At 38.2% G+C, this 19,686-nt stretch overlaps 1 protein-coding gene across 7 annotated transcripts in view; it reads right to left on the bottom strand.

Moving 5' to 3' along the window:
* Positions 1 to 19,686, bottom strand: part of CPEB3 (cytoplasmic polyadenylation element binding protein 3) — a 177,824-nt gene that overhangs the window by 75,615 nt on the left and 82,523 nt on the right. For 5 of the 7 annotated variants that reach the window (XM_084904324.1, XM_084904321.1, XM_084904323.1 and 2 more), the window contains 2 exons: positions 11,625 to 11,681; positions 1,549 to 1,572 (listed from right to left, as the gene is read on the bottom strand). In XM_084904324.1, the coding sequence (XP_084760450.1) occupies positions 1,549 to 1,572; positions 11,625 to 11,681 (81 nt within the window). The remainder of the gene's footprint in view (positions 1 to 1,548; positions 1,573 to 11,624; positions 11,682 to 19,686) is intronic. The other 2 variants (XM_084904318.1, XM_084904320.1) reach the window with 1 other exon arrangement.

The raw sequence follows: 19,686 nt of genomic DNA on the forward strand, positions 1-19,686 counted from the left end.
CAGTAGGGAAATATTAACAAGATCTGGTAACTAAGCACTGTGCAGGCCCCGCCGTCGACCTTCCAGATGGTGTTTATTTTACACGTAAAATGGTCCATTCCCTATTCCTTCCTGAGTGTGGTCATTTTTCTAGCAGCTGAGGATAAAAAATAGTACAAAATGATTTCTAGTAACGTTTTTTCTATACTGTAAGTGGAAAAACAAATTGATGCTTCTCTCTCTCTCTTTCTCCCTCTCTCTAAAATAAAAACAAAATAATAATAACTTAGGTTTAAAATGTTAAATGGTATTTATTTCCAGGGTTAAAAAATAACCAACAACACAAATGTTTTTCTTTGCCATGAGGTGAAAACAGAACCGGTTGTATGATTCCACCACGAAAGAAGGTTTCAATGGCAACTCAAATACATATTAGGCTCAGCCAATATTCATCAATTCAACAAATATTTACTATGAAATAAATAATAAAATATTATGAAGTCAATGTTATCTTCTCTTCGGGATTCAACTAGCAAGTCAGAGACAGCCAAAAAAGGGTAAACAACACCCAATAAGCATCCAAAAGACAAAGGTAGCAGATTTGCCTCTGATCTTAACTTGAGATCACATAGTAAGTAAATTACTTCATTTCTCCTCCTTTCTACGAATGAGTTGAGTATCAAAGCAACTTATATTTCTGGATTTCTTTTAGCTTACATGGAGAGGTTTTCCTTTCCCATTTTTTTATACTATAATTTCATTGACACTCTTGGGGTTGAACAAGACTGATTATATTACCTCATCATTTACAGATGAGGATTCCAGACTAGAGTGATAAGGAAATGATTGCAATCTAGGTCCTAATCTCATACTCTTTCCACTACATTAAACTTACCTCCTTATTAAAATTATTTGGACAAATTATAGATATGGAAATACTTTAGAAAGGCTAAAGCATTATACACGTGAGAGCAATATTATTTTGTTTGGGATGACCAGGAAAAGATGCAAGTTCTATGGAGCCTAGCAACTATGCAAGTTGGGGATCCCTCTTTAACAAAAAGAACACAAAAATGATAAAGATTGTGGAGGGGCTCATGAACGTGAAGTTGCCTGAAACTGGAGCTTCATTTAGCTTCAAGGTAAATCTGCATCTGGATATAACACACACAAAAATTCACCAGCCAACCTACTAAGATCAAGAATTGCCTTCTAATTCCCAACTTCTGCTTCTAAGTGGTAGGAGAAGACCTCAGTGGATACAGGAGCAAAAAAAAAAAAAATTCTTTTTGTATTCCCTCAAGATCATTCACAATAAATCATATAACAAAAACTTCCCAGTAGAAATAGCCTTTGCTATGTCTTTATTAGAATTAAAGAACAAATTACCAACTAACAACAAAAAATATATAACGAACATATAAGAGAATTATGTCACTAAAATAATTAAGCTAGAACATCATACCATATGTTAACTGTTTTACACACACAGCTATAAACATACACACACTCATATTTACTCACAATTTGGCAAGCAAAATATCTAATTAAAAAAAATTTTTTTTTTACCTCGTCTCCGCCCATAGCTCCTGGCTGCATGTAAACACAGAAGAAAACCATGGGTATTTGTATCAAAATGATGAGCTTAGAAATAAAAAATCATTCACATACACCTTTCCTAAGTATTCTCAGAACTGACCTGGGATGCTGTTTAAATTGGATTGCAGACATATTATATCTAAAAATCCTTTATGAAGCACAAGTTAAATCACAACCTTAAAGGGAAAAGGGGAGGCAGGGGAGGATGGGTGGGAAGAGATCCACCAATGAACTTGTATGCATATACGCACTGCCTTTGGACACAGACAATGGGGTGGCGAAGGCCTGGGGGAGGAAGGAGGACTGAAGAGGGCAGAAAAAGTTAATGGGGTGGAGGGGTGGGGAGGACCGACGTAATACTTTCAACAATAAAGATTAAAAGAAAAAAAAACCCCACAAGAAATAAAGAATAGAAACCTCTAAAAAGGAAACTAAAATAAATAAAAATAAGTGTTCATCAGCAACAAAAAAAAAAAAAAGGAAATTGAAATAGACATGGCAGCCATTTGAAAAGACACACTAGGTGCTTAAGTTTCACACATTTCATAAAGATTTACATTGTGGCCCATTATCTATATCAGATAGAGAGCTCTTTAAATTTTTTTCTAATTTATACATATTCATCTATACTATATATTATTACCATCAGACATCCCGCAAATATTTTCATCGGTGGTCATTCTGAATTCTGAATTTCTACACACACACAGACACACACTTCATGGAGTCCCCTGAAAACTGCATAGAAATTTTACTTTCCACAAAATTAACTCCTACTTTACAGATGTTCTATAAAATTTTCAGAGACCAAGGTTCTCTTGGTCTCCCCATTTACTTTCCACACAGTATCACAGGTGAGGGGAAAACACGGTATTTGTCATCTAGAAAGTGAACTGGAAAAGCGGAAGGGGATTAGTGTACTGGGTGTACCCCAGGTCATGCCGAAGAACAGAGTACTTTGAAGATTCTCTTCTTTAAACCTCAAGGCCCACAGAGCACAATGTTACGGTTGTTTAACAGAGCCAGACTGTGGTATCGTACATAAACTGCTAAGAGATCCTGTTATCTAAAGTGATTTTCAAAGTGGAAAGTTTCTCAAACTGGAAACCCCAGGTCCTATAAAAATAAATGAAATCTTCCATCAATTTTTTTTTTTAAATTATAGAGTGTCATAATAGCTTAAAACCAAGAAACAATGATAATTTGGGGTTGTGTTTGCAGTATAAGACAATACTAAAGAAAACTATTTCCCTCCTAGGGAAAGAATTCAGACTTTCCGGCTAGAAATTTAAAATACCAATTGACCCATCTCATTTTAAGTTTCAGATATACTCACGCTTACCCAGTTCAAGCTCTACTTCTTCCCTAACTCCTTCTATCACTATAATGTTCAATTAAAAAAAAAATCTCTCTTGCACTTACAAAGCAATTACTGTTTACCTCACTTACAAAGGAACCCCCCCCCCAAAAAAAAAGTTTTTTTTTTTTAACTTTAACACTTTTCATTATTTGAAAGCTGGAATTCATCTTCCCTTAGAATGTATAATATGGTAGTTAGTTTCTTAGCTTGGCCTCCCAAAAAGCCTACCTCATTTGTAAGAATATGAATGAATTAACAATAACAGGTAACATTCAGAAGAGATTAGATAGGTTTTGACATCCTACCACTGATTTTGTTTGTCCCTTCCCCCATTCCCAATGATGTCATGCTACCCAACACCCCCACTGCAAAACCCCTACTTAGAGAAAAAAATAAAATAAAGCATTCTGTATTTCAAAATTACTCATTTCTCTTCCAAACAACAAATTTCCATTCTTTCATTATATCTAACTTCTAACCAGATACTCAATGAAAAAGAATATGAGGACAGTACTAAGGTACAAATGACTCATCAGACCTCAAGGACAAATGAGAATGCTGTGCAATCAAGTCTTTATCTGCTAAATATTCTGTAATAGAAACAGATCCAGTGAACAGATCCAGACAGGTGTGGGGACAGAAAGAGCATCCTGAATTGGAGAGTGGGGAAGATTTGGGAAAGGCATACTGGGGAGTTTTATTCAAAACTTCCTTGAACATGATTTTTATATAGTCTTCTCTTTTTCTATTCTAATCAAGGGCAATCAATTGGTTCATGTCAGAGTGAGTCCTTGCCTTGTATCATGGAGGCAAGATGGCATATGGAACAGGCAGCCAATTCAGTAATGTCTGATGCTTCAATTTGCTTTCTTCACTCATAATGGAATTTAATTATGTGCTACCTTGGTTCTGATTTCAGTGTTTTATCTCTGATCTCTATGGTGATTATTATTATTATTATTATAGCAGCTAAAATTTAATGAGGTACTTACTGTGTGCCAGGAACAGTTCAAAAATGCTTGACACATATTAACAATATACCCCATAATTTTATGACATAAGTATTCTTAGACTCTTCTCTCAAACGAGGAAAATGGGACACGGTATTAAGTGTCTCACCTAAAATCACACAGCTAGGACGTGGTGAACTTGAAATATAGATCTAAGCAGACCGGCTCCAGATTCCACCGTTTTAAACACCACACTACACTGCTAAATTCCTAGAGAGCAAGGCTGATATCTTCTAATATCTTCTTAGGAACCTGGTAGGATGGCTTGTTAGCTGAGTATGCAACCGAGGGAGGGAGGAATGCATGCCTTGATGGCCTTTAGAATGTAGGCCAACTCTGTTGGTGATTAAAAATGTGCTCAGATGAGGGCCATTTGCAAATAGTAGACTAATTAGATTCATACGCTTCCCCAAGGGAGAGGTAATGACAGGAACACCGAGTAGAGAAACTTGGGAGCACAAAGGCAGTGCTTTCCCAGGAGAGCACACATGCATTTTAAACAAGGAGAATATTGAACATATAAATTTAAATGAGCCAGCACAAAACAATCCCACATAGGCAGAAGAGGGGGTAATGTGACATATTCTATGCTAGTGTAGGTTTATGTCAGATATACTAAAATGTGATATACTTTAAAAGTTGTATCTTCTTCCACGCCGAAACCAGTTTGGCTCAGTGGTAGAGCGTCGGCCTGCGGACTGGAAGGTCCCGGGTTTGATTCCGGTCAAGGGCATGTACCTTGGTTGCAGGCACATCCCCATAGGGGGTGTGGAGGAGGCAGCTGATTGATGATTCTGTCTCATTGATGTTTCTAGCTCTCTATCCCTCTCTCTTTCTCTCTGAAAAATCAATAAAATATATATATATTTTTAAAAGTTGTATCTTCTTCCTCTAAGACCTTTAATTTTTGATTATCAATCATCATAGCCATTACAGATAAAATTCTTTTATAATTTCATATATATTATATAATTTTGCACCTCATAAAATTACATTTAATTTTTAGGAGTCAAAGGTAGTGGTTCCCCTTGGCCAGGGGTATTCACTGGATGGGAGCCCCAGCGGGGTCTGGGGGTTTGGTAATGTTTTGGTCTTGATCTAAGTTCTGGTTAGAGGGCTGTGTTTAATTTGTGATAACACATCAAGCTATGATCCGTGCATGGTTTCGTATATATATATTATACTTCAATAAAAAAGTAAAAACATTAAAATATTTTAGAATGGTTCACTGGGAAATGCTACCATTTTTGTAGTCTTTGAATCATAAACCTGAGTAATCCAAAATTGAAAAAGAAAAGAGCCATTTTTAATCCACCAAAATAAATATAAATGGCCAGGTGGAGGTGTCTTTGTTGAAGGTCACAGTAAGCTACGAGTTGCTTCAGGGGCACCTTTAGGAGTCAGCAACGGGGCAGAAGACATCAAGACCAGAACCAAGAGCTACCAGACTGCCCCGTAACAAGCGCTTCCCCCACCAGAACCAGAGCAGGAGCTGCTGGCAGAGCTACCTGGACTGCCACCGCTGTGAGAGGGCAAGGACTGGTGAAGGGGGCGATGGCTCCATATGCAAATGGTACCCGTGTGCGTACAGGTCCCTCTGCACCAGGCAGGAAGCGTGTTCCCTGGGGAGACCTGAGCTGGCTGCACCGCCTGTCCTCTGCCCTCCATCCTTCTCCCGGGAGGTGAAGGAGGACCGGGATACATCTCACCCTGGGATCCTGGAGTATGGCTTAACTAATATACATACCTGTTGGAAAAGTATAAAAAAATAAAGATACATATATACACACACATACAGAGTGGAGTGAGAGTAAGTTTACACTTGTGAGCACACGAAATACAGAGTTTATTCTTGTATTATTATTATAACTTTTCCATATGACTGTAAGCCTACTTTTGCCCTACCCTGTGTGTGTGTGTGTGTGTGTGTGTGTATGTGTATATATATCCTTGCAGTTGGCAGTGGGATAGGCCAGTTATTCTAAAAATAAATTTACATGATCAATGACTAGTACATTGTGAATGGCAGACTCATGTTAATGGAATGGTGCTTTGTTAGCCATACGAGAAGACGCTATAAAGGGATCATCTGTTACTCCTTATGACTTGGCCCGTAATTGGTTTAAAATAGCTGCACTCATACATAGGATTCCCCCGTGGCATGTTATGATCCGATTTAAAAGTCTAAAGTAATACTTCAGCTACATGGATTCATCTGAACTTGAAGTTTCTCTACTCGAAGTAACGAAGGCTCGGAGACAAGGGGCCAAGGGGAGATCGGGGTCTCCATTCTGGGGTGGACCAGGAGAGCAGGCGCTCTTTTCAGGAACGTAAGCTGAGTCCCTGGGATGCTGTATTGATGAAAACCAGATGAACAAGATACAAGAACCTAATATAACATTTTATTAACTGGCTTGGAAATATCTGCCAGGATTAGTAAAAGTCAACTGTAGAAACTGTTTATTTCTTTCCTTGCAATAAAATCAGTTTCTTAAAAATACTTTGCAAACTTATTTTTTGAATTCCACTTCAGTAAGCAAGATTAAATTCTATTCGAACATCTAATGGCCCTGGTCCAGCTTCCATCTAAGTATTAGTCATGCAAAAAATTCCACCAGAAGGTGAGTTCAAGATCTTAAAGTTACTAAAACAATGTCCACTTTTCCCTAATTAGATTGTAAATTCCCAAAGAGCAGGAATGATGGGAGTTTATCCCATAAATGCTCCTCTTCTATCTTTGTCTTTATAGTGGAATAGGTAACATAGTTTTAGGCCAGTGATTCTCAAACCTGGCACACTGTAATTTAAAAGATCAATTTCTCTATAAACAACATGAACTTAGCAGGTAAAAATGATGCTTGAAAGGATGGGGCACATTTTCATCTGTTACATTTACAGAAAGTGTTTGGATGTTTTAAAGCTCCTTCTTCCTACCATTCTCTCTTTGACTTTTCATATTTTTCCCAGGAAAATCTTTCCATTTCATTTGCAAGCCTACAAAGTAACACTGGACAGCGTATAATACTTGTGTTAATAACACACTACTTTACAAAAGAGAAGAAATACCACAAAGTAAAATGTAATAAGCTATTGGTGATTTATCATGCTCCAGGCACTGTGTGCTAAACGCTAACCGTATCTATTCTAATTGCAAAACCACTGCCATCACAGACATTTCCAGATGGACACACGGAGGCCCGGGAAGGTGACTGGCACCAGCTGCCTCAGCGACTGAAACAGCAAAGCTGGGACTGAGTCCAGGTCAGCACTGGCTCCACAGCATTTATTCTTTTTTTCCCTTTAAGTGGAGGTGTTATTTATATTCAATGAAACCCAAACACTCTCAGTGTATAGTTTGATCAGTTTTTGTAATAATACAGTGAGGTGACCACTACCGTTATAATCAAGATATAGAACAGCTCATCTCCCTAAAAAAATGTCCTTATGCCCTTTTGCTGTTGATCCCATCCCCCATCTCACGGCCCCTGGCAACCATTAATCCGCTTCCTGTACTATGGTTTGTGTACCCTTTTGACAACTTCACATGAATGGAATAAAGGTGTTTGGCTTCCTTTCTGTAGCACACAGTATTTTTGAGATTTATCCATGATGTTGCCTGTGTTGATATATTTTTCTTTTACTTTTTTGTTAATCCTCACCCAAGGATACTTTTCCATTGATTTTTAGAGAGAGTGGCAGGGGGGAGGGAGTAGGGAGAGAAAGAAAGAGAGAGAAAAAAACATCAATGTGAGAAAGACACTTCAATCGGTTGCCTCTCGCATGCACCCTGACTGAGGTCGGGGATTGAACCTGCAACCCAGGTATGTGTCCTTGACTGGAAATTGAACCTGCAATGCTCTAACCACTGAACCCGCTGGCCAGGGCAATATTTCTTTTCTTTTTATTGCTGAGTAGAACTCCATAGTATGGAAATACCACAGTTTACCCATTCACCAGCTGTTATGAACTGGTGTGTGTGTGTGTGTGTGTGTGTGTGTGTGTCTTGCCAAAAAAAAAAAAAAAAAATTATACACTGTAGCCTTAATTCCCAAATGTGACTGTTTTTGAAGATAAGGTCTTTAAAAAAGTGATTAAGGTTAAATGAGGTCATAAGGGTAAGGCCCTGATCCAAAAGGACTTACAAGAAAAGGAGATGCTGGGACTGCACAGAGAAAAGTCATGTGAGGGTCAAGAAAGAAGGCATTCATCTGCCAGCCAACAAGGAGGCCTCAGGAGAAACCGACCCTGCTGGTACCTTGTTCTTGGACTTTCAGCCTCAAAAACTGTGAGAAAATAAAATTCTGTGTCGTTAGGGCAGCCCTGGTAAAGTAGCACACCAGCTGACAGACATTTGAAAAGCGCTTACCCTGAAATCCCAACACTGAAGAGCCAGTATTTCAACCTATCAAGTCCTTGCAAGTACCCAGAAATTCCTTTAGAATTTCCACACACTTCATTCTCCCAGTGTCTGCTTTTAGTAGCATCATCTAAGATTAACGAAAAAGAACTTTGCAAATGTTTTTATTAATCATAATACTTTAAGCTGTTATTTTATGAATTAAAATCAATGTGTTAATGGGTACTTTTAGATTCCACATGTAAGTGAGATCATGTGACACTTACCTTTCTCTGACTGGCTTATTTCACTTAGTGTAATACTCTCCAGGAATATATTAATTTAAAATGAAAAGCCCAAGGTCACAGAGCAAATCAGTAATGGATCGAGGATTTAAACCCGGATCTGTTTGCCCTTCTTCCCTCAAACCACATTATTTCCACTCTAAGAGGCTGAAGAAGAAAAAACTTATGCAGATAACAAAGGTATTTGTGTGGGAAGAGCAACAAAGAAAAGAAGGCCAAGTTTCATCTACTTCCGTTTGCCTAGGGATCCTCTGCCTACCATGTCCTGGAGAGGAGACTCCCCGTCTGCCCTGACTCCAGGCCTGGGTGGAAGCACGGTTAAAATTCCTGCCACCATTCTCTCTCATTGACGTTTCTAGCTCTCTATCTCTCTCCCTTTCTCTCTGTAAAAAAGTCAATAACATATATTAAAAAAAAAAAAAAATCCTGCCACCAGCAAGGAAGACGATGTTCTGAAAATAGAACTGACCCCCTCGGAGGTGCACTAACTCTCCAAGGTCGATGACGTGTCCTCCGGCTGACTCTCACAAAGGAGCTGACTGGAACGTGAGCGATCTTTCAGGGAAAACCCAAGAGCAGAAATCACATGGGGCGAAGAGACTGGCTGGCAGAGTCAAGTGTGTGACCGAGCCACATGACATCAGCAAATTCCTTTACCTCTTTTAGAAAACGGAAACACTGCCATGTTTTAAACAAGACTGCAGTAAAGATGAGATGAACGAGCATCATTTTCAACTTTCCTATCCAAGGGGCCCAAGGGCAAAGAGAAATGAACCAAAGAGCCTTTTTAAAAAAGATTTTTTTTTTAAATGTCTTAGAGGGACAGGGAGAGAGAAAGAGAAACATCAACCGCTCCTACCAGAGCATGTGACCTGATCAGGAATCAAACCGGCAACCCCTTCGGGGCACAGATGATGCCCAACCAACGAAGCCACACCAGCCAGAGCGACCCTTTTGATATTTTAAAGTACATTACAGGATCATAGAACCTTCTGCATGAAAGCAGTTATTAAGATGGCCTAATTTCAGTTCCCTTTTCTTACAGATGAGAAAATTTAGAGGCTAAAGGGGACAATTTAAGTAACATGCACCAAGTGGAAAAAACATAAGCAAAATCTCTTATTGAAAAGGAGAGAATTAAAGAGATTCAAAACGAAGTATCAAAACCTTTTAGAAAGAAAAATGTCTTCTAGCTTCATTTTTATTTTACACAGAAAATTAAAAAAAAAACAAAACTGTATCATCTCCCTCTTGCAAGAGAACTCACATCATGTCAGATTCAATCGTTCCTCAAATACACACTCACTCCTTCACACACTCCCATGCTGCTCTTTCCTTTGACATTCAGCTCCACATCTCTCCACCTGGCTAACGTGTTTTCACAAACTTTCACTAAATCGCAGAAGCTCAGCAAGTTAAGCATGCCTATCCATCTTCACCCCAATGTACCTACGTCTAGGAAAAACAAAAAATTAGAGGTAGCACAATCTGAATGTAAAGTGACTGTTCTTTTAGAAATTAGAAAATAGAGGTGAATACTCTGGAGTAAATTTTTATTGTTTCTAAAAAGAGGGATACTTGCTCTCTAGAACAAAATGTGCCCACAGTGAATGAAAACCAGTGTCAAGCACTGTGAGGGTTCTTTGCAGAGCTCACAAGGAGGTAGACTGCATGTTGGAGCCCAAATAAATATGAAATATATATATATTAGAGATAACCTGAAATCTGCCCTAAGGAACCCCACTGGCATTTTAACATCCCCACTCAAGGAAGAGGGAAAGGGGCCATATGGTACACAACCCTGGACCTAACCAGGATGCCCCCCAGGTGTATCAAGAGTTAGCTTGTACTAGTATATCCGACAGAATAGGTGTGGACAACCTGATATCACTCATTTGATAGAGGAGGAAACTTAAATCAATGGCTGTCCAGGTCCTTCTGACAGCCGATAATTTCAGTTTGGATGACCTCAGCAGTGGTAATTCTCAGAGGAAAAGTGCGCAGCAGGAACACCAAAGAATGGGAAATGGGCCCATTCACACTTAGGAAGTAGTACTGAGAAGTGAGAATGCTCACCAGGATACCTGTCTCTCATCGAGTTGGGATTGAGAATATAATGTCTCCTTCAAAGTATTTATTTGATCCATAGACACTTGGGAGGAGAATTGATAACAGCCAGATATTTCTTCCAGGGTTAATTAATACAATGACTTTCTGGTTAACAAGGTTTTGACGCTCCAGAACTCAATCCAATAATTATTACTGACAAAAATACTTCTAACCTAAAAAGCTGTTGACATTTGCCGAAACCGGTTTGGCTCAGTGGATAGAGCATCGGCCTGCGGACTGAAAGGTCCCAGGTTTGATTCCGATCAAGGGCATGTACCTTGGTTGCGGGCACATCCCCAGTAGGGGGTGTGCAAGAGGCAGCTGATCAATGATTCTCTCTCATCGATGTTTCTAACTCTCTAACCCTCTGTCTTCCTCTCTGTAAAAAATCAATAAAATATATTAAAAAAAAAAAAAAGCTGTTGACATCTATATACTATGTAAACTCTACTAATGGGATGTCCAGTTTGAACTGTGGCTATCTACCAAAATGAGAAAATTCTGAGTTATGTATGTATAAATAAGTTGACTTAGTCATTCACATAATCTAACCCATTCCTCCCTCTGTCCCTGCACCTCCCTCCTTTCCTTCTCCTCTTTCCTTACTCCACCTCAGTGGCATGCACAGGGGTCAGCTAAGTTCTCTGTAAAGGACCCGCACTAGTATAAAATAATGGTCTACCTTTTACTCATTGAAATGCTGAAATGTAATAAACAAAAAGTGGAACTATCCCAATAAATCATCACGTAGTCAGTTATACGGTGTCTAATCACTGGGGTGTACACCTGAAACTAATACAATACTGTATGTCAACTGTAATAAAAAAATTTTAAAAAATTACTAAAAAGAAAAAAAAATACACATGGAAATAACATGCTGTAAACTTGACTGCTAATTTTATAGGATATTTCACATGAAGACTTACTGTTAAGTGCCATAATATTATCTGTTCCTGGATGATGGAAATTTATTCCCATGCGTCCTAGAAAATAAAAGTAATTTTATTTTAAGCACAAAGAAAATAATGCTCAATATAATCATTTCAAAACATTGTAAAATACGAACATTACAAAAAGCTAAAACAAATTAATCTACAACAAACAATGCTATCAAAGGCCATAAGCGATCACAACAGTTTTTAAATCAAGTCATAAAATAGACACATGAAAAATTTTAAAACAAAGCCAAAGTCTCAATAACAACAAACAAAACAAGACAAAACAAAACAAAAACTATAAGCTTCCATTATAATCTTCTGACATTTTAATGCATCTCCACATTCTGATTTAAGCATGCCAACTCCCTGAATTAAGCATTTCATTTAAACACCCATTCACAGTGCCCTTCAAATTCAAGCAGGAAAATAATGAATTCAAGAACTATATAAACTTGAAGCTAAGGAAGAATAAAAAGATAGAGTTCTCAGAGTGACTCAAAAATGCAACCCTTACCAGAATGGCAACTGGGAGGAAGGTGGTAAAATGTATATAATGAATTGGGGAGCAATGACTACCTTAGAACCTGGGGTGCTTACTGCTGCCTCTATCCCTGCTGAGTTACATGACCTTGGGCATGATGTTTATCTTCAGATAAACATTTGTCCTTACAGTAGTTACAGCAGTTGCAAACTTCTGCCCACACTGGCTGGCTACCTGTGCTGTCCCCTTCCTTAAAAGCTAAGAATCATTTTCACTTTTTAAAAATATATATATTTTATTGATTTTTTACAGAGAGGAAGAGAGACGGATAGAGAGTTAGAAACATCGATGAGAGAGAATCATTGATCAGCTGCCCCTTGCACCCCCCCACCCCCACTGGGGATGTGCACACAACCAAGGTACATGCCCTTGACCGGAATCGAACCTGGGACGCTCTATCCACTGAGCCAAACTGGTTTCGGCCATTTTCACGTTTTTAAGGGTTGTAAAACAAAAACTAAAAAACAAATAATAATGTGTGTCAGAGACCATGTGGCCCACAGGCCTAATATATTTACTCTCTGGCTCTTGACACACAAAGTGATAAGAATAAATCAGATGTTTCAACGAATAGCCTTCAAGGGTGAGAGCGGAAGATGTGGACATTTGATTTGCTTTTTCGTTAATTATTTAGGAAAAGGAGGTGGGTGTTTCAACACAGAAATGAAACAGAGAGTTTTATATGAGAAAAAAATGTACTTAGTAAGTTTTCTTGACCAATTCCCACAACAAAATCATTCCTAAGACAATACTTTTTGTGTAAAGCTAATATCTACGAACTTGGCTCTGCTAGGTTTTCATGTCCAATTGTGTCAAGAGTTAACATGAAATTCTCAGGGAAAAAACCTTAATTTTTAGGTCACTATCATTGTTTAAATAAACGTCAATAGCATTTGGGGGGGAGAGTGGTGCAGAGAAAGCTGGAGATAAGGAAGAAGTGATTGACTCTTACAACAAATACAGTGTTATAAACAACTGCAAAAGGCCAGTCATCATTTGGTTTTGAATTCTGTTATGGGCACTGAAGATCAAACAGCATTATCCAACTCTTCTGGCCCAAAGGGGAAAAATCACAGTATTTGCCTCAACTATAAAAAGGGGGGAATCATGAATTCCTTGTGAAGTCAAAATCATCCCAATCACAGTAATTTGTGAAAGGTCATTTCATATTAAGGCATAAGGAAAAAACAAAACTCTTAAGTATAATGTTGTTTGTACTGGTGTGTGTGTGTGTGTGTGTGTGTGTGTGTGTGTGTCAGAGAGAGTAATTAAGAATGGAAAAATCATCAATAGTTGATGGATTCTGATGAAACTGTTCTAATTTTACCATGAAGCACTAAAGAACTTTCAAAAAAAAATATTTTCAGTTTTCACTATTTTAAACTTCCTGATCAGGAGGAAGATATTACATCTATCTCTAGTTTTGTGGAAACTGTTTTGCTAACATTTATATTATGGCAAAATTCTTTTTAATAATATATTTGAATGTTTCCTACAGAAAAATCATATTAGTAACAAATCATCTCTGAAAAATTGAATTGACTGTTTTATTGTTTTTAAAGAATTTTTAAAGATCTTTTCATATTTACCAGAAGCTAATAATTAGGAGTTTCAAAAACTACCAATTGTTAAGAGACAAATTTAATAATACCTATGTGTCATATGTTTTTCCAGCTCCTAAGTCAATTTAGAGTTCCTAAAAATTATAGTCTGCACCATATGCCAGGAGTCCTATCTCCTACCACTGCCTTGATCAGAACCTATTATAGGTAAATTTTGTCGCCAGAACAGACTTAGACTCAGCAGAGAGAACTTTATTCTGATTCTAGTTAGCTATATCAATATTCTCTCCATTATTTTCAGACAACCAAGATACTCTGTGGATTCACAACCAACAAATACTAAAAGTCATGAACACTAGATATGATTTATTCATATTCTGAGGTATTCAAATTTAACTGCAAAATAGCCCAGTCACTGCAAAGTCTGCCTAAAATCCCGATGAGAGTTCAAAATCACTGCCTATCCGAACTTCAGGAAATATTACGTAGAGAAGATCTCTCTGACCTTTCGGCAAGGCATATTCAGAGGTAAGTGTGGTTCTTAAAAGATAGGTGTTTCCTAAACATTCCTAGAATAACGAAGGGTTATCAAGAAAACAAAGTAAGCCCAAATTTAGCTGATCCTCATCCAACTTTTCTTTCCTGTGCTAAGCACATTAATGGTAAAGAATTATGTAGTTTATGCCTGGCTTGTGTGGCTCAGCGGTTGAGTGTTGACCCAAGAACCAAGAGGTCACTGGTTTGATTCCAGGTCAGGGCACATGCCAGGTTGCAGACTAGATCCCAAATGGGAGTCATGCAGGGAGGCAGCCAATCAGTGATGTTCCTCTCTCATGGTTGTTTCTATTTCTCTATCCCTCTCCCTTCCTCTCTCTAAAAATCAATGAACACGTTTTTAAAAGAATTAGGCACTTTACAATCACTGCGTCAAATGATGGTTACTGTATGTTTCCGTATGCCCCTCTCTGAGGTCCTCCAGAAGTTGGAGCCTTTTTGGATGCTTTCCTTGAGGTTTTAGGACTTTTCAGCCAGGAAAAATGAAAATGAAAAGAAGCTGGGTAGCCTTCTAATCAATCATCCTCCATCCCACAATGATTTCTTCTGATTCAATCTTTCTAAAGATGCGGCAAAAACCAGGGCCTTGGGCAATGTTTTGTAGACAAAGGTGTTACTACTTGCTAAAAAAGCAGAAATTTTTTGCTTTTCCTGATATTCTCCCTAATCCTGCTGGCCTCTTCGACCCAGTGGATCTCTGGATCAATATATCCAATAAAATATGTTATAAAAAACGCTGGGTCAATGCCAGACCGACCAGAACAAATTATTTAAATACAATCTATTTTTCCCAACTAAATGCAAATTATTTTTAGTAAAACTACTCATGGCTTCTTTAAGCTACTTTCATTACCTCTTCAAAAGTTAACATTTAGATTATAAAGTACACTATATCTTCATTGGAGAAAAAAATGAGACAATAGAGAAAAATACAGAAAACAAGATCACCAATCAAAGACAAGCTCTGTTAACGCTCTGATTTACTGTCTTCCAGTTTAGGAATTGCATATGACCAAAGGTTTCTTTTCTAAAATCGGGGATTATTTTACAATTTTATTTTTTATTTAATAGTTTGAATGCCTTAAGTCTTTATGGCATTTTGGAGGAGAGACAAATATATAACAGCAAAAGAAAAATCGACTCCAAATTCAGATGAGGCCACTTCTTTTTCCTCTCTTTTGTCCAACAAACACTGCTGTTTAATCAGCTGCAAAAATAGAACCGAGTGTGTGACATCTGGCGATTTTTGCTAATGCCGTCTGGTGCTGCCAGCGTGACATTTTGTCACCTGTCCACGGTCTGCTATTTTTAAATTGTTCTTGTCAGCTAGCTGTCTTTTAAGTATAGAGTAAAATATAAGGTTTCGAAAACGGGAAGGCCTACTTGGTTTTACGGAGTGGAATGATGCTGTGGAAACCTGAGGCCGTGGCCCACTTTCCCCACCGCACGGGGCCAGGTAAACGGGGGTGAGAGGGGACGGAGGGAGAGCGTGGAGAATGGGGTTCCCTATGGTTATTCCGATTGTAAAAATCAGTCTCATAAGCTCAATTCACATTCATATTTAAAAGGACAGGTTTTTTTAAAAAATATATTTTATTGGTTTTTTACAGAGAGGAAGAGAGAGGGATAGAGAGTTAGAAACATCTATGAGAGAGAAACATCGGTCAGCTGCCTCCTGCATACCTTTTACTGGGGATGTGCCCTTGACCGGAATGGAACCCGGGACCTTTCAGTCCACAGGCCGACGCTCTATCCACTGAGCCAAACTGGTTTTGCCAAAAGGACAGTTATTTAAAAAAAATAAACAAACAAACAAACAAAAAACTACCTCTACTATTATTCAAAGTGTCAGAGTCTGGGGGGCGGGGAGGGGGGGCGCCAATGGGAAGACATGTATACATGAAATACCTTAATTAAAAAAATGGAAAAAAAGACAAAGTGTCAGGAGTCCAACTAAAGCCGTACATTTATAAGTTCAAAATTAAAATTAGAATTCTTATTAATTCATACTTAATTTTGCAAGTCGCCTTTTCACTTCTGCAATATGTACTGTGATTGGGAACAACTGCTGTATCTTCCTGTAATCATCCCCGTTTGCTCTAGAAAGTCAAGTTCTTCAAGAGACCTTCCCAGAACAGAGTAATGTGAGTGCCATGTTCTAGAAAAGGTTATAAGACAAAAGGAATATCCTACTGGATTCTGTTTCCTAGCACTTTTCTCTATACAGTTGGAGGTATATTCCTTCAGAGAAAGTATCCACAACATGTAATAATATGATGTGTAAGAATACAGCAAAATGGTCTTTTAAATCCCTTTCAAGGAAACATGATTCGGGATTGGTACTATAATATTCTAAGTATGTCCCAAAGGACCACGAAGCAAAAGCTGTGAGCTTAGGCCTGAGGTCAAATCCGAGTTTCTTTGCATACCAGTAGTGGGTAATTTTTAGCATGTGCCTACATTTCCTCATTTCAGGCCATACTCTGGAACAATGAAGTCAGGGCTTCTGGAGGTAGTACCCAAGATTAAAGTACTCGGTCTTTTTCTTTCAAAATTCTCAGGTGAAAAAAACAACCTCTCAGGTGATTAAACTGCTATATTGAAAGGATCACTGGGCAAATTAATGGGAGGTGCCTTCAAAAAGATCACTTAACTTCTATCTACTGCCCACTCCCACTCTTTCTGCATAGAACAAGAACAATCACTTGTTTCCAATTCAGAACCTGTGCCCTAAAACTTTGTGGAATCTGCTAACTTTTTATACCAGATAAGCTGCTAAGAGCTTTAGGGAGGTAGCACAAATATAGAGTAATGATTCAAGTTAGTAGAGAGACAGTATGTTTTTCTGAACAAACTGAGTGAAATGAAACTTTTCCTAAAATGAGGCAACCTCAACACGCCACAAAAGGGCCCATTCTGTGAAAGGCTAAATGCCACTAAATATAAATTGTAATGAATAAAAACGCCCCTATAACACCCAAGGGCTGGCATCTATGCCATCCAAATTTCTGTCAACTTAAATTTTAAATTTAAATTTTAAAGCACTATTATCGGAAGACAGCTATTTCCCCCCCAGTTTGAGTATATATTTGAAAAGCAAACCCTTCAAGATCTGTTCTCAACTGACACCTGCTCTTTTCGTTTCTCAGATTTCAGTTCCATGAATGGTGAAGGAAGAGGAAACCTTGTCTCTCAATGTCACCTCCACTGCCCAATGCACGGTGGTTGATATCTTCCTATTATTCTTCTCTCTAAGTACATTGTCTTCTTTGAATCTTAATCCTAAGGGAAGGTAGGATGAATCAAACCTAATGACCCTGGGTTTTCCTAGGGATTCCCCAGCGGCTATAGGAACCCTCATCATTAGTAGCAAGTCAGTGGACCACTGAAAGGAGGGTGTAAGGATGAACCTTTTCCCCTATCCCTTAACCCCAATGCCAAAAATCCTATTAATCCTCACAGTTATGAGAAGAGTTGAATATCCCTCCAGTCCCCTAAGAAAGAGGGCAGGGAACAATTCCTCCCACCAGGCCTCACTCACATCTCTACCAACCCAAGGACTTCTGTACTTAGAAAAGAAACAAGGAGCTGTTTTCATTAGTTCATCACCTATCTCAGAACCCTCCTTCTCATGTCTTGGAGGCATTATCTCAAATGAACATTAGGGAAAGTCATACGTAAGATGTGGCAAGAGGCAAATGTAATGATGAAATAGTTCTCTGTTATAACCAAGAACTGTCATTTGAGATCGTTAAGAAGCCAAAATTCAGTCTAAGTTTTACTTAAATAGGGTTCTGTGATCTGATCGACACTGCAGTAGACATTCCTGAGTGCTGTGGAGAAAGACCAATTCAACTTTTTCTCTACTGCTTTACTACTCTGGGGGGAAAGGGAGTTCTTCTTAAAATCTCCTATAAACACTTTCAACGCTGACCTAGTATTACGTATAAACAAAATTGGAAAACTGTTAAAGCTCTTTACGAAAACAGAATTTTTTTTTTAAATTATATTTTATTGATTTTTTTAACAGAGAGGAAGGGAGATAGAGAGTTAGAAACTTTAATGAGAGAGACACTGATTCAGTTGCCTCCTGCACGCCCCCTACTGGGGATGTGCCTGCAACCAAGGCACATGCCCTTGATCAGAATCGAACCTGGGACCTCTCAGTCTAGGCTGGCGCTCTATCCACTGAGCCAAACTGGTTAGGGCTAGAAACAGAAATCTTAGTACTTCCTGATCTTCTATTTCATCATTTCTCTCACTAACCCTTCCTGCTGAATCAAGAGAACAGTTGAACAAAGGAGTTTCTTACTGAATACGTTTCTAAGATGAAATATCACTGTGAACATATTTTCACCACCTTCACTTTAAGTACATTTGAGGTATGTTATTTTTCATGACTGTGATATCTTATTTTATTATACCTTCTTTACATTATTTAGATAAGCAATTTTGGAAAGCAACATAACTTAGGAGGATTCTTTTTCTTTCTCCTTTTGGTGGTTTTTGATAATGACAATCATTATTTACATATGGGAAATACAAAACTTTGGCAACTGGTATTTGCAAGCTTTCAGCATTTAGCTGTAGTCTACCTAGAAGGAAACAGTGTAGGAATATAAAAGTTTAATCTATTACCCAGGCCAGGCAGTAGGCATACCATTATGACTGCCAGCAAAAAAAATTACAGATACCATTTGAGCAGGTTCTAGTGTCAGGAATTTGATCTGATCCTATGAAGTAGGTGCTTTATTTTAACAATGAGGACACTAAGACTTTAAAGAGGCTAATTTATTTAAATCAATAGCTAACTAGAGGCAGAGCCGGAATTCAAACACAGGTTTGAGTGGCTGCAAAGTCAGAAAGTCTGAGTTGGAATTTCATCTCCTCTACAGAGAATATAAAATGTCTGAAAGAATGTTAATAAAAGAACAATGTTTGCTATCTCTAGGTAGTAGGTCTCAGATGATTTTTTCCACCTTCCTTTTTGTTTTTATGTAGTATCTGAATTCCTTACAGTGAGAAAGAATGTATTATTTTCTAAAGAAAATCGAGCTCCGGAGGAAAACACCGAAACAAGCAAGTATAAAAAAACCAATAGACTCTATAACTTGAGTGTTGAGACCCTCAAAATAGTGTCCCCATGTTCAAGTGGGAGAAGAGGGCACTAAAGATAAGAGGAAGAACAGAATGGTGTGGAGGGAAGTGTTTCTAGACAGATCATCCAGAAGCCACCGGGTAGGTCTCCTCCCCACCACCTTTCTCTTAAAGCGCAATTCACCTAGATGTTTACATGTTTTGATTTTTAATTGACTAGATGTTTATATCTATGACCCAGAGACCCTCTATATGAATTTTCCTTGAGAAAAAACAATGTGTAAGAACTCATCCA

Source organism: Pipistrellus hanaki (assembly GCF_964339955.1).
Source record: "Pipistrellus hanaki genome assembly, chromosome: 14".
In the NCBI taxonomy this organism is placed as follows: domain Eukaryota; kingdom Metazoa; phylum Chordata; class Mammalia; order Chiroptera; family Vespertilionidae; genus Pipistrellus; species Pipistrellus hanaki.